This window comes from Schistocerca cancellata, chromosome 1, assembly GCF_023864275.1.
Source record: "Schistocerca cancellata isolate TAMUIC-IGC-003103 chromosome 1, iqSchCanc2.1, whole genome shotgun sequence".
Lineage (NCBI taxonomy): Eukaryota > Metazoa > Arthropoda > Insecta > Orthoptera > Acrididae > Schistocerca > Schistocerca cancellata.
Genome location: NC_064626.1, coordinates 810,252,219 through 810,268,686, shown reverse-complemented (window position 1 = coordinate 810,268,686; position 16,468 = coordinate 810,252,219). Strand labels below are relative to the sequence as shown.

Genomic DNA, 16,468 nt, shown 5'->3' with positions numbered 1-16,468 from the left:
AGGAGAAACACTAAAATTTTTGAATCAGAAAGATTTAAGAGAAACCTGGGGTTAGGTAATAAAATGTGTAGTAGTGAATGGCCAGAGGACTTTCTGACAACATCAATGATTCCAACACCAAAGCAACCTACTGAATACTGGGTAATTAGTCTCATTTAACATGTAACTGAAATTATGTTAAGAATCACTAATAAAAGCCTCGAAAAGATAATGGAGAACACTCTGACTGAGAAGTTATTTGACTTTAGATGGAATACAAACAAAAGAGATGCAATAGGACTGTTGTGAATTTTGGGAGGGAGATTTATTGAAAAAAAGAAGGAAGGTGTATAAGTGTACTGAACAACATTATGTCAGAATTTCCTTCGCCTGCAGACTAGTAAAAAACCAGTTAGGGGTAGTACGTTTGCAGATTGGTTAGTAACACAAAGAGCAAACCATAACTGCTTATTTTCCCTGGGCAGTGGATCAGGTGTTGAAGTGTGGATGCAAAACCATTAGTCTATACTGAAAGGTGTAGTCTATTTAGTGGTGCAGTTACGACCATGCAGAAAACATCACATAGTAAATTATGTGACATATTTGCAGAAAGACTGTTAGACACAGAGAAAATAAACAAGTACCAGTTAGGGGTATTATGTTTGCAGATTGGTTAGTAACACAAAGAGCAAGCCATAACTGCTTGTTTTTCCCTGGGCAGTGGATCAGGTGTTAAGTGTGGATGCAAAACCATAGTCTATACTGGCAGGTGTAGTCTACTTAGTGGTGCAGTTACGACCGTGCAGAAAACATCACATAGTAAATTATGTGACATATTTGCGGAAAGACTGTTAGACACAGACAAAATAAACAAGTAAAACACCGAATTGGTTACATATTATGACACCACTGGTCACAATATTTGCACTTATAACCTTAACACCCTGTATGTGTTATATAGACCAGGAAAAGGCATTTGATAGTGTGGCTTGGGATTAAGCTTGCAGCCATGATGAGGGAAAAATGAGTGGACTGTAAAAGCAGACAACTTATAAACTTATTTATGGAATGAAAACAATAAATAGAAAAAAGTAATGGCAGGCACAATACTACAATGCTATGAACTCTATATAGGAGGATGGCAACTGGCTGGAAGAGTGGCACAGAAACTATAACAAGGATAACAATCGCAAAAGAGGCATTTTGTAAGAAAAGGAGAGTTTTCTACAGCAACATGCACAGAGATCTGAGGAAAAGATTAATAAAATGTTTTGTATGGAATGTCCTGTATGGTCCCAAAACTTGGACACAGAGGAAGAAAGACAGAGCAAGGGTGGAGGCTTTTAAAATGTGGACACACATAAGATGGAAAGAATAAGCTGGATGGATAGAGTGAAAAATGAAGAGTTACTGAGGTCAGTGAGGGAGCAAAGACAATTACTGAATGTAACAAAATGGAGGAAGAGGAACTGGATTAGAGATATATTAAGAAAGAAGTAGAGGCTTATAAAAACAGTCTTACAGGGGAATGTAGAAGGGAAGTGTAAGCAAGAGAGTTCAGATCCAGGATGAAATTATGGATGACAGCATGTACAACAACATTAAGCAAGAAGCAATGGATCACAGGAAATGGTGACACAAAGGACCCACTAACATAGCAGAAAACTGATGATGATGATGACTTATATTCAGGAGGTGAAATTTGTTAGTACTGCTGATAGGTACTACATGTGCACCTTATTAGCAGCATTAACAAACTACATGAAATAATTCTAGCTTTAGGTTCCACTGCTTCCTTCCTCTGGTAAGAAAGAGGGGCAGCTCAAGAATGGCACCTTCTCCTCACACAAGAGAGAGAGAGAGAGAGAGAGAGAGAGAGAGAGAGAGAGAGAGAAAACAAGTAAAGGCATTTATATTTTTACATATATCAATTTCAAAGTTTCTCACCCTAACAATCTGGAAATAACATTCCAGCTAGGAAATGGAGACCACTCAGATGTTGACCATACTTGCTGCACACAACAGAAAGCGACTGAAAGAAACAGCATTCCACCCATATACACACTCACATAGCTATTTTGATCAAATGCTTTTAAAATGATATATTTTTCTGAATTGCTATTTTTTGCAAATTATGCTAAGGCAGTGTCCTAAGCTGTAGCGTAAAATAAAATGTTGTTTTTATTGTTACTATATTAAAACACTTTGATACATTTTATTGTTGTCATCATTATTAAAATCCTAGACAATTGTGGTACCTTTAAAAGTGGGAAAGACAACTAATTATATTTGGTGGGGGGAGGAGAAAGTAAGAAACTACAACATCCCTCCAACCACTACCCCTACCCCCACCCCTTCAAAACTCAACCCTGGATTTTTGCATGATTACAATTAGGTCTCCATTCTCAGAGCATGTAGGTAACTGCACGTCATTGAGAATATAATATTCTTGAAGAGGTCAGTGCATGTGTACTGTCTCATTTTGGTATTACATATATTGATCTACCCTTGTGTGTATTAGTGATTAGTTATGGTCTAGAATGACATATAATCACTTCCTAAGATTTAATATTAAATAATTTCCTGCAGTTCATTTAAAAGTTTGTTATATTATTGCACTCATTGGATTCTGGTTTGTCAAGAGAAATGATGACAACTAAAACATTTTTATCAATGACAAATATGGAAGTCACCAGGAAAATTCTGGCAACAAGAATGATTGTTTAAATATTCATAATAATTGTGTCCACTTTGGTTGAATTTTTCCCACAAGTTAACTATAATTAACTTCTTTTGTGTTTCTTCTTGCTGATCTATCCTTATGGATCTTTTCAGCTTGAGATCTTTTCATTCCTTTTTGTGCTTACTTAAATTATATTTAGTAGCAATAGATGACTAAGAACTGTTATGATCAGGTAGACTTCGCTGGCTAGAAGTTGAGTTGGTAGTAGCAGTGGTGGAGAGACTCCTGGTAACAGCTGCAACACCTCTGTTATCAGATGGAACTCCAACACAGCTGTAGCTTGCAACGTGGCTATTTCAGAGGTTCATTGCTAGCAGCTACTGAACATATAAGAGTATCAGTTGGTCCATTATGACCAGGGGACATTGGCTGGTACGTACTTTTCGATGTCAATAAACTTTACCAACAGCCGTATACTTGAAGATAATTTATTTTATTCTGAAAACAACCAGTTTCGGCAATTTATTTTGCCACCTTCAGACCCCATACGCTTTTTTTCAAATCAACAAACATTATATAGCACCATAAAACTGGATATTATGAATTTCAGTTGTTGTGCAGATGCTTCATACTTGCTGTCACATCTTCGTAAGAAGCATCTGCGCAACGAATGGAATTCATGATACCAGTTTTATGGCACTTTACAATAAGTTTGTTGATTTGAAAAAAGCATATGGGGCCAAAAGATGGCAAAATGAATTACCAAAACTGGTTGCTTTCAGAATAAAATAAAATATCTTAAATTGTACAGCTGTTGGTAAAGTTTATTGACATTCAAAAATACTTAAAGAGTCTAGCTGACTGCAAGCTGGGGCATCAATGAAACACATTCCACCTACTTCGATTCCTTGCCTTCTACATAAGAGTTGCCTTGTTTCATATGAGACTTTTATTTCTTTTATCCCTTTCATATCTTTTTCTGTTTGTAAAGCACATATTAAATAATTATTCCTTCCATTTATGTCTTTATAATCCTCATTTCCAAGATACTGATGTTTTATCTTAATTTACTCTGACAAGCTCTCTATTTTTAAATAGTTTCATGTCCAATGGATTATTTTGCATGATAAATCATAATTATGTGGAATGAGTAATTTTACATTCACATGCAAATTAATTTGTAAATATGGCTACATGCTGAACATCTATGTTTTTATGCTGGGATGGTTCCTTTGAAAGGGCACGGCCGATTTCCTTCCCCATCCTTCCTTCACCCGAGCGTGCGCTCTGTCTCTAATGACCTCGTTGTCGGCGGGACGTTAAACACTAATTTCCTCCTCCATCTATGTTTTTATTTTCTTTTAGATGTACAGATGTGTGTTAGTAATTGCTACCCACATTTTCTGTGTTACAATAACAGAAATTTTCCACACAGGAGGAGGAGTTGTCTGGGAGAAACTTTTTCAGTTTGTTTTCAAATTGTACTTTGCCGTCTGTCAGACATTTTATATCACTGAGTAAGTGATCAAAAATTTTTTGTTGCAGCACTCTGCACCCCTTTTTGTGCTAAAGTCAGATTGACGACCTACGGACCCGGGTTCGATTCCTGGCTGGGTCGGTAATTTTTTCTGCTCAGGGACTGGATTTTGTGTTGTCTTCATCATCATTTCATCCCCATCCGGCGCACAGGTCACCCAATCTGGTGTCGAATGTAGGAAGACCTACACCAAGGCAGCCAGACCTGCCCCATAAGGGGCCTTCCAGCCAATGACGCCAAACGCTCTCATTTCCAGTATGGAATAATGAATGTCACTTTTCTTTCTGGTATTGTAATCATGTACATGATTCTTCCTTTTGAACTGTAGGCGATTATTTACAATAAACTTCATGAAGGTTTAATATACTATGAAGCAGTAGTCAGAATGCCAAACTCCTTAAACAGATGTCTACAAGATGATCATAGATTACCATCATGTATTATTTTTACATTATGTTTTTGAGCAATGACGACTTACTTTCTTAATGATGATTTACCCAATAACATTACTGCAAGTGACATTGTTGAATGAAAGTATGCTAAATGTGTCAACTTATTGGTTTCTCTGTCATCTAGATTTGCAATGATTGTAAGTGCAATTGTGGATCAACTAAGTTGTTTCTTGTCAGGGTGGACACCCAAGTATTTTGAAGTTTCCACCCCGTTTATTACTTTCTCACTTATTACTTGCGTAGTATGTCTACACATGCAGAACTGAATATGAGGGTTGAAACTTTAAACAGTGGCAACTATTTATTCACAACCAATACAAAAGAGTTACATGTTTGCACTTGTTACTGTCCTTCAAAGTAGTCACCACCATTGTGTAGAACCCGTTGCCAGCAATGTGGAAGGCATAGTATACTGTTAGTAGAGCCTGTTCTGTTGATGGTGCAGTCTAGTACCTGTTGAATCACTGGAACAGTTCTGAAGCGAATGCCACAAAGTGGTGTTTTTATCTTCGGAAACAAATCAAAGTCAAAAGGATTTAAGTCCAGGGAGTATGGCCCGTCGACTGAACAGAGCAGCCACAGCTTGCACTGTATGCGCCCGCACATTGTCGTGCAAAATGATGGGTGGATTGCGCAGAAAGTGTCGCCGCTTCTTTTGCAAATCTGGTCGCAGGTGATGCTCCAAAAACGAACAGTAATGCTGCGCATTGACAGCCTGCTGTGGAGGAACGTAATGCATTAGTATAACACCATCACAGTCGTACACGAGAGTCACCAAAACTTTAGACTACTCCATTCACACAGTCAACATAACAGGCTCTGCTAACAGTATACTACGCCTTCCACATCGCTGGCAACAGGTTCTACACAACACTGGCAACTACTTTGAAGGGCAGTAACAGGTGCAAACATATAACTCTTTTGTATCAGAATTGAATAAATAGTTGCCACTATTTAAGGTCCAACCCTCGTATTTTTACTCTGCTCCCTAGAGGTCTATGTACAAAGTCGTTTAGGACTGTAAACTTTTGCACTACCTCAAAAAATAAGTAAATTTCATTTTTAGTCCCATTTGGTCTATTTTAGGTCGAATTTCTATTTGCTTTCTTCTTGAAGAATTATGTAAATGACAAACATGTTCTTCTCAACAAATTCTCTCATTTCAGGTATCCCACTGAAGCATAAGGTCTTAGTTTTCATTTTTTTTGCATTAAAACTTGCTGTTATTTTGTAAGCAGACCTGTTGTAATATTATCCTTAAGTTTTGTTGTTTAGAATGAAACTTACACTCAAATTTCCCTGCTACTTTGTTCCTCTGTAGGAAAACACGGCCAGTTTTACTTCTGTTCCCCATTCCCCTTTCCTGCTGCACTTTTGATGCTTTTACTACTTTTTATTTAGAAACAATTAAATGCAGAAATCTAGGCCCAGAACCCAGGTTAGTGGAATTGTATCAGCCAGACTGTAAACTTCAAACAAAATAACTTTGCTACTGACATCCCTTGAAAGAGCTGTGATTACCAGACACGTGGTCCCTATCAATTGCCTCACTGAAATGTCAATCGAAAAGTTACTTTAATCAAACTATTGCAGTATTACCAGTTGGGAAAAAAATGTATCTTATTATGAATCTTCTGCAGTTATGTTTTAAAGAGCACGAGTATTCCAGAAATCTATAAACTGTTTTACTGAAAGCTGCACTTTGCTGTTTCTGTTTTGTAGACACTCAAGTCACACAGACATATGGACAGGAGGAAGAAGAAGAGCCTCAACAGAATGAAAATTTGAAAATATTTTTCTGTTGCCAAAATCACCAATTATCAGTAATAAATGCAATTTTATTTTTGTAACCCAAGTTACAAACTAGAAAGCAAACTTTAAAACTATGTGACATCGGTATTTTCAAAACTGGTGAACGATCTATTCCCAAAGGTTTCGGTATTTCAGAGGTTAAAGCAGCACATGCAAAACAGTGTTGGACAGGCAAGCATAGTCAGAAAGCTTTCTCCTCCTCCACCACTCCTCTTACCTGCCTTCTTTTTATTACAACGAACAGTTTAGGAAAATGGATACTGTTAAATTAAAAGCTGTTACATTTAAACACTTAACGAAACTTTTTAATTCACATTATGTTACATTAACATCAGTCCTATATTTTCTGGATTTACCTACTAATTTGTGAGAAACAAACAGGCACAGAAATACCAGAACGTAAAGCCTTCATTCTGTAAACCTACACGGCATTTACTTTACCTCACGTCTAAAAATTAAGAAATAATTGATTATGGGTAAACAATCAAAATGTTATTGATACAGGAAGACTTCTTTACATAGCACAGAAACTTCATACAAATTATTCACAACTGTTGCACTGTAGAAACTATGTAGGTAACTCTTTCATCTAATATTTTTGAAGCAATAGCTAAAAATAAAACTTTGCACAGTTTCAGAAAATTCTGACACGGAAACTTACTGGTTAATTTAACTTAGCTTTTATCAGTTCTAACTATGAAGTACACAAATTCAAGTCACACTTAGAACTATTTTTGAAAAAAAAAAAAATAGGAAAACATCTATTAATCATGTTTGATACTAGTACTCACAAATTCAATTCAACTAAACAAATTTATGCAAAACAGCTGGATGAAGCCAGCAAAATAATGTTTTTGTTGACCCTATTCCACACTAATTGATTAACATACTACAATAATTTCATCTTGGTAGACCTACCATGCAAGTTGTTCTTGCATTAACACTTGCAGAAATCCAACAAAGCACCTCTCACCGGATTTTCATTAAATCGCAACTTTCATAATGGCCTTCGCGCTCTCAAGGCAATAGGTTAATACTTCACAGTTCATTTCCAAACCATATGTTTAAACAGGAATGTATATAAAGCTCAGATATTCCACCCTTTTGCCACCTCCTGTGGCAGTAACACTGACAACAAAAGTGTAATAGATAGTCGTACTAGCTACAGTCTGAAGATGAAAGGAGTGAACTAAATCATAAATGTCAGGTATTCAGAAAGTTAGTAATTGGACAGGTGTCCTTTTCCGTATAAAAAGTTTCCTAGTTGCACAATATACACTTATTTCACAGGTGATGTGATCTAGAGCTCATATCACAGATAGGCATAATTTTGACAATACCGCATTAATAAAAATGTGTAAAAGCTCCCTCTGTACTACTTCTGTGCACTAATACCTAAGTTATTACTGAAGAGTTGCATCAAGTTTCAATTTCTTCCTTTGGAAAAAACTTCCACAGCTACACTCTTACATTATTTATTTGGGTATTATTGATTTCAGGACTGAAGCCTCGTTTTTCAGCTCTCCTCGTACTACCTGTCATTGACATTGGCAAGTGGTTTCACAAATACAAAAATAAAGTAGCTGTGGAAGACAGTTCCAAGAGGAAAAAATTCTTTTTGGATACAGAACATTATGAAGCTTCAAACTGTACATAACTGAAAAGTGTTCTCATTGTGATCTGCATTTACAGCAATATCTACACACTAAAGAAATAGAAACTGGCTAAAATATCATTAACAAATACTAATAGTACATTATTGGCAACAACAGTCTTATTTATCTTGGCCACATTCCTTATTGCTTCATGTTGTGAAAACATCTTTTATCAACATAGAAAACTTTCTATCCACCACATACACAATAGGCCCCTATTCTGAAATGTTACAGATAGAATTAGCTTTTTTTTTGTGACTTGATGTAATGAAAAAGTTCTGGAAGCTATTAAGAAAATTTTAGAGAAAGTAGCAACTTTTCAGACACTTTGTTACAATCTAGAGCCGGCATTTATGAAGCTTGATGTACAATATAAATATTGACTACATTTGTGTAAGCCTCCTGCAGCTTACAAATAGCAGATGCACGAGTATATGAATCAGTATTTTTATACAGTAAGAAGGGGGCTGACAATATAATTCATCATAAACTGTAGTCAACCAGAGTATGCACAAAATCAGGCCTACTATTATAAGTATTTACAGAATAATGACATGTCACTGACATTAGCATATGTTTTGGAACAAAAAGAAATCAATATTTACACATAACTGCATTGCACAGACAGAAGTTGCTACCTGTGTATTTATACAATAGGAAACCAATCATGCGTCACTCACATAATTGTGTCTGCCAGCAAAAAGTTCTCATACAGAATTTAACAATGAAAGTGAAGAAGTGAAAACAATAAAGGATGCACCAAAAAAAAAAAAAATAAATGAACATTACCTTATGTCAATAAATAAAACATACAAAATTCTATACCTATTAGTCAACACAAATTTGATTTTTCTAAAATTTCGAATAAAATAAACCCTACATGTAAATAAATCTTACTCTTTTGGATACAACAGTAACTGCTAAACAAATTCGAGTCCTGCAAGGAGTTCTCACAGGGAAACTTTCAAGCCCAAAAAAACTTGGAGCTTAAGCATTTTTAAAATCGAAGACAGAGAAATAATATTGAAAAACAATTACTGAAATATTACGGCTTAGAGATACATCACAAAAACATTTACCTGTCAAAATAATTCTGGTCTCTCTCATTTTACAACATAATGTAATGGTATACGCTAACTGTGCAAGTGAATCACAGAGTTAAAATCAAGGTCACCATTATAAAATTTTTCTTCTATATGGCAGTGCAATGTAAAAGTCTGTTGAAAGTGCTTTAATTACTAATTTCTTATTTATCAAAGACTTGCGGCGCTTCTTTCATAAATTTCGGTTTATAAGTTCATTTAAATTTTCACACAGCAGTCTCTTGCTTCATAAATGAATTACAATTTCTTAACATTTTCTTTGTACAACTATCAATAAAAACAAAGCACTATGAGCCTTAGTTAAACTATGCTACGTGTCTGACAAATGTAAGTGCTCAACCCCCCCTCCCACATGTAAAAGCTGCAGTAAAAGATGAACCTACATTCCTTCTTTACAAACTATACAGTCTTTGAACTAAATATTGAAAAAATGGATGTACTAAGATACAGTATGTATTTATTTATAAATGCACAAACTGATGCCACAAACTAAAAGATTTTTGTGATTTAACAATTTTTAACTAGAAATAGGATTCAATCCTCCTTCGATACAAAATAAATGAACTTGGGGGAAAAAACTTGCAGACATAACAATGCAAAATAAAAGCTGCTCTGCAGCAAATAATTCAACAACTGCTTACATTATGACCATCTTTTCTCATCAGATAACTGTTTTTATGGTTAACCAATTTTCCACCATTCCTAAGTATAACAATAGTTTAGACCTTGTCTCAGATCATATTTAAAACACACACTATACTTCACTGAAGTGTTTGCTAATGCCAGCTATGCATCATTTGAATAATGACCTTCATTAATTTATACATATTTTACATCATGAACAAATTAAGTAATAACTGTAACGCATTTTGAATAAAATAATTTGCTGTAAGCAAGATGTATCGTTGATACTCCTATGCAGTGCGTAAAATAATGTGAATCCCTGAATCAGTAGTGACAGGCTCACTGAGCTCGCCTACTTTAAGAGCAAATGCTGCCTGTTCAAATGGTCGCTGCATAGCACCTCGACCGAAGGGTCCCAAGTCACCACCTCGCCTCGCTGAACTGCAGTCTGAATACTTCTGTGCCAGTTCTGCAAACGACGCCCGTCCTGATACAATTTGTTCACGATATGCTGAAAAAAAGAAGTTTCTATAATGAACAAGTGATGGTTCACGTAGAATTCCAGATGTTGTAAATTTTCTCAGATTGAGGACTGGGGTTAGCAGTTATTATTATTTTGTTTATCAAAGTTAATATATTTCAGAATGAAACCATACATTGTCATAAAGCATCTCACTTGAAGGAAGTTTGCAGATGATACTGATTTGTGCAATAATGTGTTTTACACCTCTCACAACCAATGATCTGTCCTACATTATTCAAACGAGCTTCAACAGGATAGAAAACTTCATACCAGGGTATGGCAAACTAATGTGACTGACTGGTCTCAACGAACTGTAGTAAAACAAATCCTGTGGGGATACGGCTGTACAGGCAAATTCTGAATGAAAGAAAGAAAGAAAGGAAAGAAAGAAAGAAAGAAGTCAGAAATTTTATGAAAGTAAAGTATTTTACTGACCCACTGCAATACCCAAGGACAGGTCACTAGCAGCAAACCTACACCTGATTTAACTAGCCAATTCACTAATTACTCTAAGCAATTTGTGGCTCGCAAGTCATACACTTTGTTTTTATTGGTCTCCATGGGTCATGCATCAGATGACAATGTACATGGCTTTCCTACTGCCCTCTTAAAACTATTAATTCAAAATTAGTTGTATGAATACAAAAGATTACATTCTTCGGTGAAGAGTCTCAGAGCAAGAGAACGTTCCTCGAGAAAATTATTTTTTTGTATGAATAAAAATCTGTAGCATGTTCTGTGATGGGGAGTTATTTCTCACTGCCTGTCCCCCCTCCTTGAAAAACTTATTAGTGCATGATGTCTGCCATGTCCGGCACATTACACACGAGTAGCCTTACATTTCATTCAGCTCTATCAAACAGGCAAGCTATTCAATGTATAAATATGGAACTACTATCAATGTGTTCTGGAAAAGTTGCACTACATTTTGATTGTAGTTTTATGCATAGCAACAAATACCTGTAATTAAGATGATTGTGGAGAGTTTACAAAAATGCATTTATTGATGATGTTACCCAAATTTTCAATCTGTGTGAAACTTGTTAGGCCAACACATTATGTGACTGACATCTTAAGAATATATCAAATATTCAGCTTCTCCAAACCTGAAATCTGGCAGTTTTTTAAGACTAGATATATTGGTTAAATAAGAAGCTTAATGGTCCACTCGCATGTCAAGAACTTAAATCGATCACCTGCGCTGTTTCATTACAGGATAAGATCACTAAATTTGTAATAAAACAGTTATCAATTTTTCTGGTCCATCCATTTACTTCTAACATTACATTGCATTGATGCTGTGAGAAAGCACAATGAACATATGAAAATATCAGTGGCAGAGTTGTCTAGTTTTACCTAAATCATCTCACACCAGTCTGGAAACCTGGCTCTGTTAAATAGCACAATTAAAGGTTCCTCATTTTCACTTAACTACTTGAAAGATTGCCCACCTCTTTAATTTTCAGGAAGTAAGTTCACCAGGCAACTATTGTTTTTATAGTTAAACTTGTGTATACTTCTCCCCCCACCCAGTATTTCTTTGGGTTACATATATATCTTTTTTCCTTCCAAGCTACATAAATTATGTCATTTTTACTAAAAATCTCGTTCAAATTTAACATTGAAAGAACTTGCTCAGTACGAAGTCAGATGTCACTTCAAGAAACAGAGAATGGTCTTCTTGTGAGAAATTTCTCTATTTTTTATTCATACGAAATTTGAGATTGTTCTTCATGCTGAGCAAATTCCCCCACCCATTTACTCAAGCTAAGAGCATTCCCAGGTGAAGTACATTCCCTGACAATGTATTATTGTGAAACTGAGAATGTTCGCTGAGGAAGTATATTCTCCAGTTTATTCATACAACTCAATAACTATGTATCTTACTTTACGTTAACTGCAGGTTCATGCACATCATATGTTAAACCCCTAAAACACCACAAATAAATATGGAGAAACACTCAATGGTGCAATTTTCCCATACAAGTGAAACATATTCACAAGTACAGAGATTAAATTTATGTACCTTGTGACTGATTTATTAGCCTAGTAAACCTAACAAAGCTGTCAAATTTCTTTCAGATGATATTTACACTTAGTTATGCCGAAAACTAACTTTCGTGTTTTTGTGTGTGTTTACTGTAAACAACAATATGGACACTTTTCAATGAATACTACACATGTAGGATACACTAGTTCAGCGTGACAACAGAAGAAAGTGTATATTCCTATTAAATGCCTTACACTTGACAAGCTCTAAAGCCTCCTCTTTTGTGCGTGTAATAGTGTCTTCCCTCCAAGAAGATGGCCTCCGTGAATTCTGATGCTTCACAAGCAAATGACTGCATTGCACTTGCTCTGGTCCACTGCTGGATACAGGTTCTGCAGGTTTGTCAGGACGATCCCACTGGCTCTCTTTAGTATATACATTAAGATAATAGTGCTGTCCTGAAAGACAAATTCACATTGATAAAATCCTGTGGGACTAAATAACTGTCTTCATATCTACAAATACAGCAACAATACCACTTAAGATACTGTTAACACTTTAGTCCAACCATTTTCCCCCACTTCCTATTCAACTTCTTTGTACCATTACGTGGTTTACCAAAAGCCCTGATCATACTGCAGTCTAATCCCTCCCCCCAAACACCCAAACACACACAACCATTGTCCAATGCTTCATTTTAAATGCAGCATTAAGTGAATAGTACCCAATATAAAAATAAATTTTGATTCTTACATAAAAAACTGATTACTTCTGCATTGCAAACTGGTTATTACACTTACTTTAATGGTACAGTACATCATTACAGCTGCATAAGAAATACAGGAGGTAATAGAGGCGTGAGTACAGTGATTTAGTAGTTCTTTTGCATTATTTCTCAGAGGTTCATGTAATAAAACTGACTTGCAAACCTATCTATAACAGCCATGACAATAATTATGGAATCAAAATACAATATACCTTCCAGTTCATATAACTAGCACTAGACCAAAGTCTTATTTCACTATATAAAATAGGCATTTTAAGTTACCCCAAGCCATTATCTTACTGTTTTACACCACACTTTTCGACAATACAAATGCTGCTTGGACAGAACATCAATGGCTGTGACTGATGTATCACTTAAACTTCTAAAATGAGAATTATTGAACACCTGTTAATGCATTTCACAGCGAGAATGCTGCATATTCATTTGCAGTAAACCCTTAGTCTACCCAGAAGCAGAAACCAAGAAGAAGTGCATTTTGCCACACACATACATTTAGTGTCCGTATGTCAAGCATGCTCATTGCTAATGTGTTCCTAACACTCCAGTTCTAATTAGAATTACCATTTCCGCGTAAAAATGTTCCCTGTCTATACTAAGTATAGGTCCAAGGGGAAAAGGAAATGTTTTATTTATTTTTATTTCAAAATTACATGTTTTACATAACATAATTACCCAGCTATTAACCTTTACGACGTGTAACTACTTTAACCTCTACAATTTGCCGACGCATTCAGCACACATCAAATCGTGCCCCCAGTCATAAACAACAGCGTACATATACCAGAGAAACGACAGTTACACTATTTGCTAATTCCCAACTTCTGCCTTTTACGATACTGCGGTCGGATGCAGCTAATACACAATGTGAGTACACTGATAAATACTCCTAACATACGAATTCTAGAAGTTTACAACTTTGTACAAATGACAAAAAGTACTTTCTCACATTTACGTTTGTCCCATGCAAAATAACATCTCTCCCTGACATAACCCCTAAAATACCATCGTAAATAAAGTCTGCATCACATTAACGCAAATACGTATAAATTCATGAAACGCACCAGTTGACCTGCTCAAACGCTTTTCCCACCCTGACGGTAATTCTTCCTCTGCCATAATCAATCTTAAAATCGGTTAAATCGCACACTTTACGCAGCTGCACGTCTACAGAAAAGGCGGTCCACCGAAAATCGTAAAATATGCGCTGCGATATGTCTCGACCAAATCTACGTTACAGCGCCCTCTATTGGCGGACAACGTACACTCATGTGCGCTTTGAATCATATGAACCAATCGTATTTCGCGTTCCTTAAAGCTTGGGCGAATGAGTTTCTACAGAGTCTTCACAGAGGGCAGTAGCACTGCCGCTAAAATCTGGCGCTATCGAAAGAAACATTTGATCATCGATGTTTTGATGGATCGAGCAAATGCATTTCTTTTTTGTTGCCAGCGCTGGGTGCAAGAAATAGCCGAAGTGTTTGCCATGGAAGCATCAGTACTGCTATTACTACTACTAGTACGACCACATTTTGTTATGCATTTTGAATCAGCTAACTTTTTGTGTATCTGAATAGCGCATTTGTGTTGATATTAAGTACTAAATAATATTAACTAGAAACGAGCTAATCTTTGATAAGTACTGAAGGACTCTAAAACTCTATTTATTTAATGCTGCTCAATATTTATTCTTTGATTATAGTATTACCTTCCTGTTGACAGTTTATATCGCTGGCCACAAGTCAAAGTTGTTCAAATAAAATCCAGTTGGTATTATATTCTTTCCTGTCCAAGAAGTGACCCTCACGTATTCAATAACATCGTCAAACCGTTAATCGATTGACTGTCCGAGGGCAGTGCAAACACTGGAAATATTGAAGACGAGTGCAGACGCCCATCAAAATATTGTCAATACACACTGAACGTGTGAGGTCAAGTATTGACAGTTTGACGATATTCTCCAGTCAGATGTTGACAGAGCATCATGAATCAGCTACATGGCGTTAGCGATACTGTTGATGTTTTTAATTCGCCCTTGTGCATAGCATACATCAGATCCAATTTTTCAGAGTCTTTTAACACAAAACAATTTTAATAGGCCTATGCAAGAGGGATCATTGTATGGCGACATCAGTACTGCGCACAAGCGAGGCAAGAGACAGAGAAAGAATCTTTGGTTGAGCAAAAAGTATTTATCAGTAATTTAGAGTTTATGTTGTTATTCCTTGGGCGTTTAGTTGCAACAAAAACTTGCAGCATACTCGTACGAGTGAGTTATGCAGTAGTGATTTTATTCATTGCATAATATCCCATAGTGGTGACCCCAATGTGATTCACTAAAGAAGAGATTTGGGACTGTTTTTTTTCCCGTAAGGGATAATGACAGGCACACCACCGCATTCGACGGAAACAGAAGTAAAGGTAGAGCCAATCGCAACTCCAGCTGCACCACAATGAGCAGTAGTGGCCAGTAATTGACAAGATACATATAGCACAAACCAACTGGGTCACGTCGGGCTTCCACCATTCTACTGGTTCGCATGTCCTCAGTTGCGGCAGTTCTTCCCATTGTGGGAATTAGCAGAAAAAGCTGATGCGATAGCAACTATCCTGCCTGAAATCCCTGTAAGTGCTAAGATGGTAAGTGTGGCTGATAGAAGTCATGTAAGACATGTAACGAGTACTGAAGCAACAATCGTCAATATGGAAGCAGAATCATGTGTGACGAATGCAGATGCATGAACACAACAACAAAGAGTAGAGCGATTATTGGAAGATCATATCGTGCAGCGAAATTTGAAGCTGTCAGAGCAACAGAGCATCACTATGATCGTGAACAAATGGTTCAAATGGCTCTGAGCACTATGGAACTTAACATCTGAGGTCATCAGTCCCCTAGAACTTCGAACTACTTAAACCCAACTAAACTAAGGACATCACACACATCCATGCCCAAGGCAGGATTCGAACCTGCGACCGTAGCGGTCGCGTGGTTCCAGACTGTAGCGCCTAGGACCGCTCGGCCACACCGGCCGGCGATCGTGAACACCCACAGTCAAGAGGTATCGTCTTCGATTACTAATCAAAACGTCATTGGTCCGGATTCGAAACCCACCACCGCTTAAATCTTGATTAATATTCAGTACTGGCGGCCGAACACTTCTGGCATAAAAAGTCACCCTCATCCTGCCAATGGCCTTGTCAAAGAGGGCCGACGAGAGGACAGAGGTTCATGGCACTCTCTTGTCCTTAGAGTAGGAAACAGCCCCTAAAGGAGGAAGAATCAGCAATGACCATCGGCATGAGGATGCAGAAGGCAATGAAAA

At 36.7% G+C, this 16,468-nt stretch overlaps 1 protein-coding gene across 1 annotated transcript; it reads right to left on the bottom strand.

The window, feature by feature from the left end:
• Nucleotides 1-6,746: 6,746 nt before the first annotated feature.
• On the bottom strand, nucleotides 6,747-14,373 carry LOC126188060 (putative peptidyl-prolyl cis-trans isomerase dodo). The gene is made up of 3 exons (XM_049929507.1): nucleotides 14,207-14,373; nucleotides 12,613-12,816; nucleotides 6,747-10,356 (listed from the first exon to the last, which is right to left on the bottom strand). Exons 1-3 carry the CDS (start codon nucleotides 14,259-14,261, stop codon nucleotides 10,136-10,138), a joined length of 480 nt encoding a protein of 159 aa, XP_049785464.1. The 5' UTR covers nucleotides 14,262-14,373; the 3' UTR covers nucleotides 6,747-10,135.
• Between the last annotated feature and the right edge of the window lie 2,095 nt (nucleotides 14,374-16,468).

Excerpts from the sequence above, each read along its gene's own strand:
- LOC126188060 (XM_049929507.1), bottom strand. The coding sequence starts at position 14,261 with ATGGCAGAGGAAGAATTACCGTCAGGGTGGGAAAAGCGTTTGAGCAGG. Across the intron at positions 12,817-14,206 it reads GCGTTTGAGCAGGTCAACTG|GACAGCACTATTATCTTAAT; the intron begins GTGCGTTTCATG and ends TTTGTCTTTCAG. Across the intron at positions 10,357-12,612 it reads GGCTTTAGAGCTTGTCAAGT|CATATCGTGAACAAATTGTA; the intron begins GTAAGGCATTTA and ends TCTTTTTTTCAG.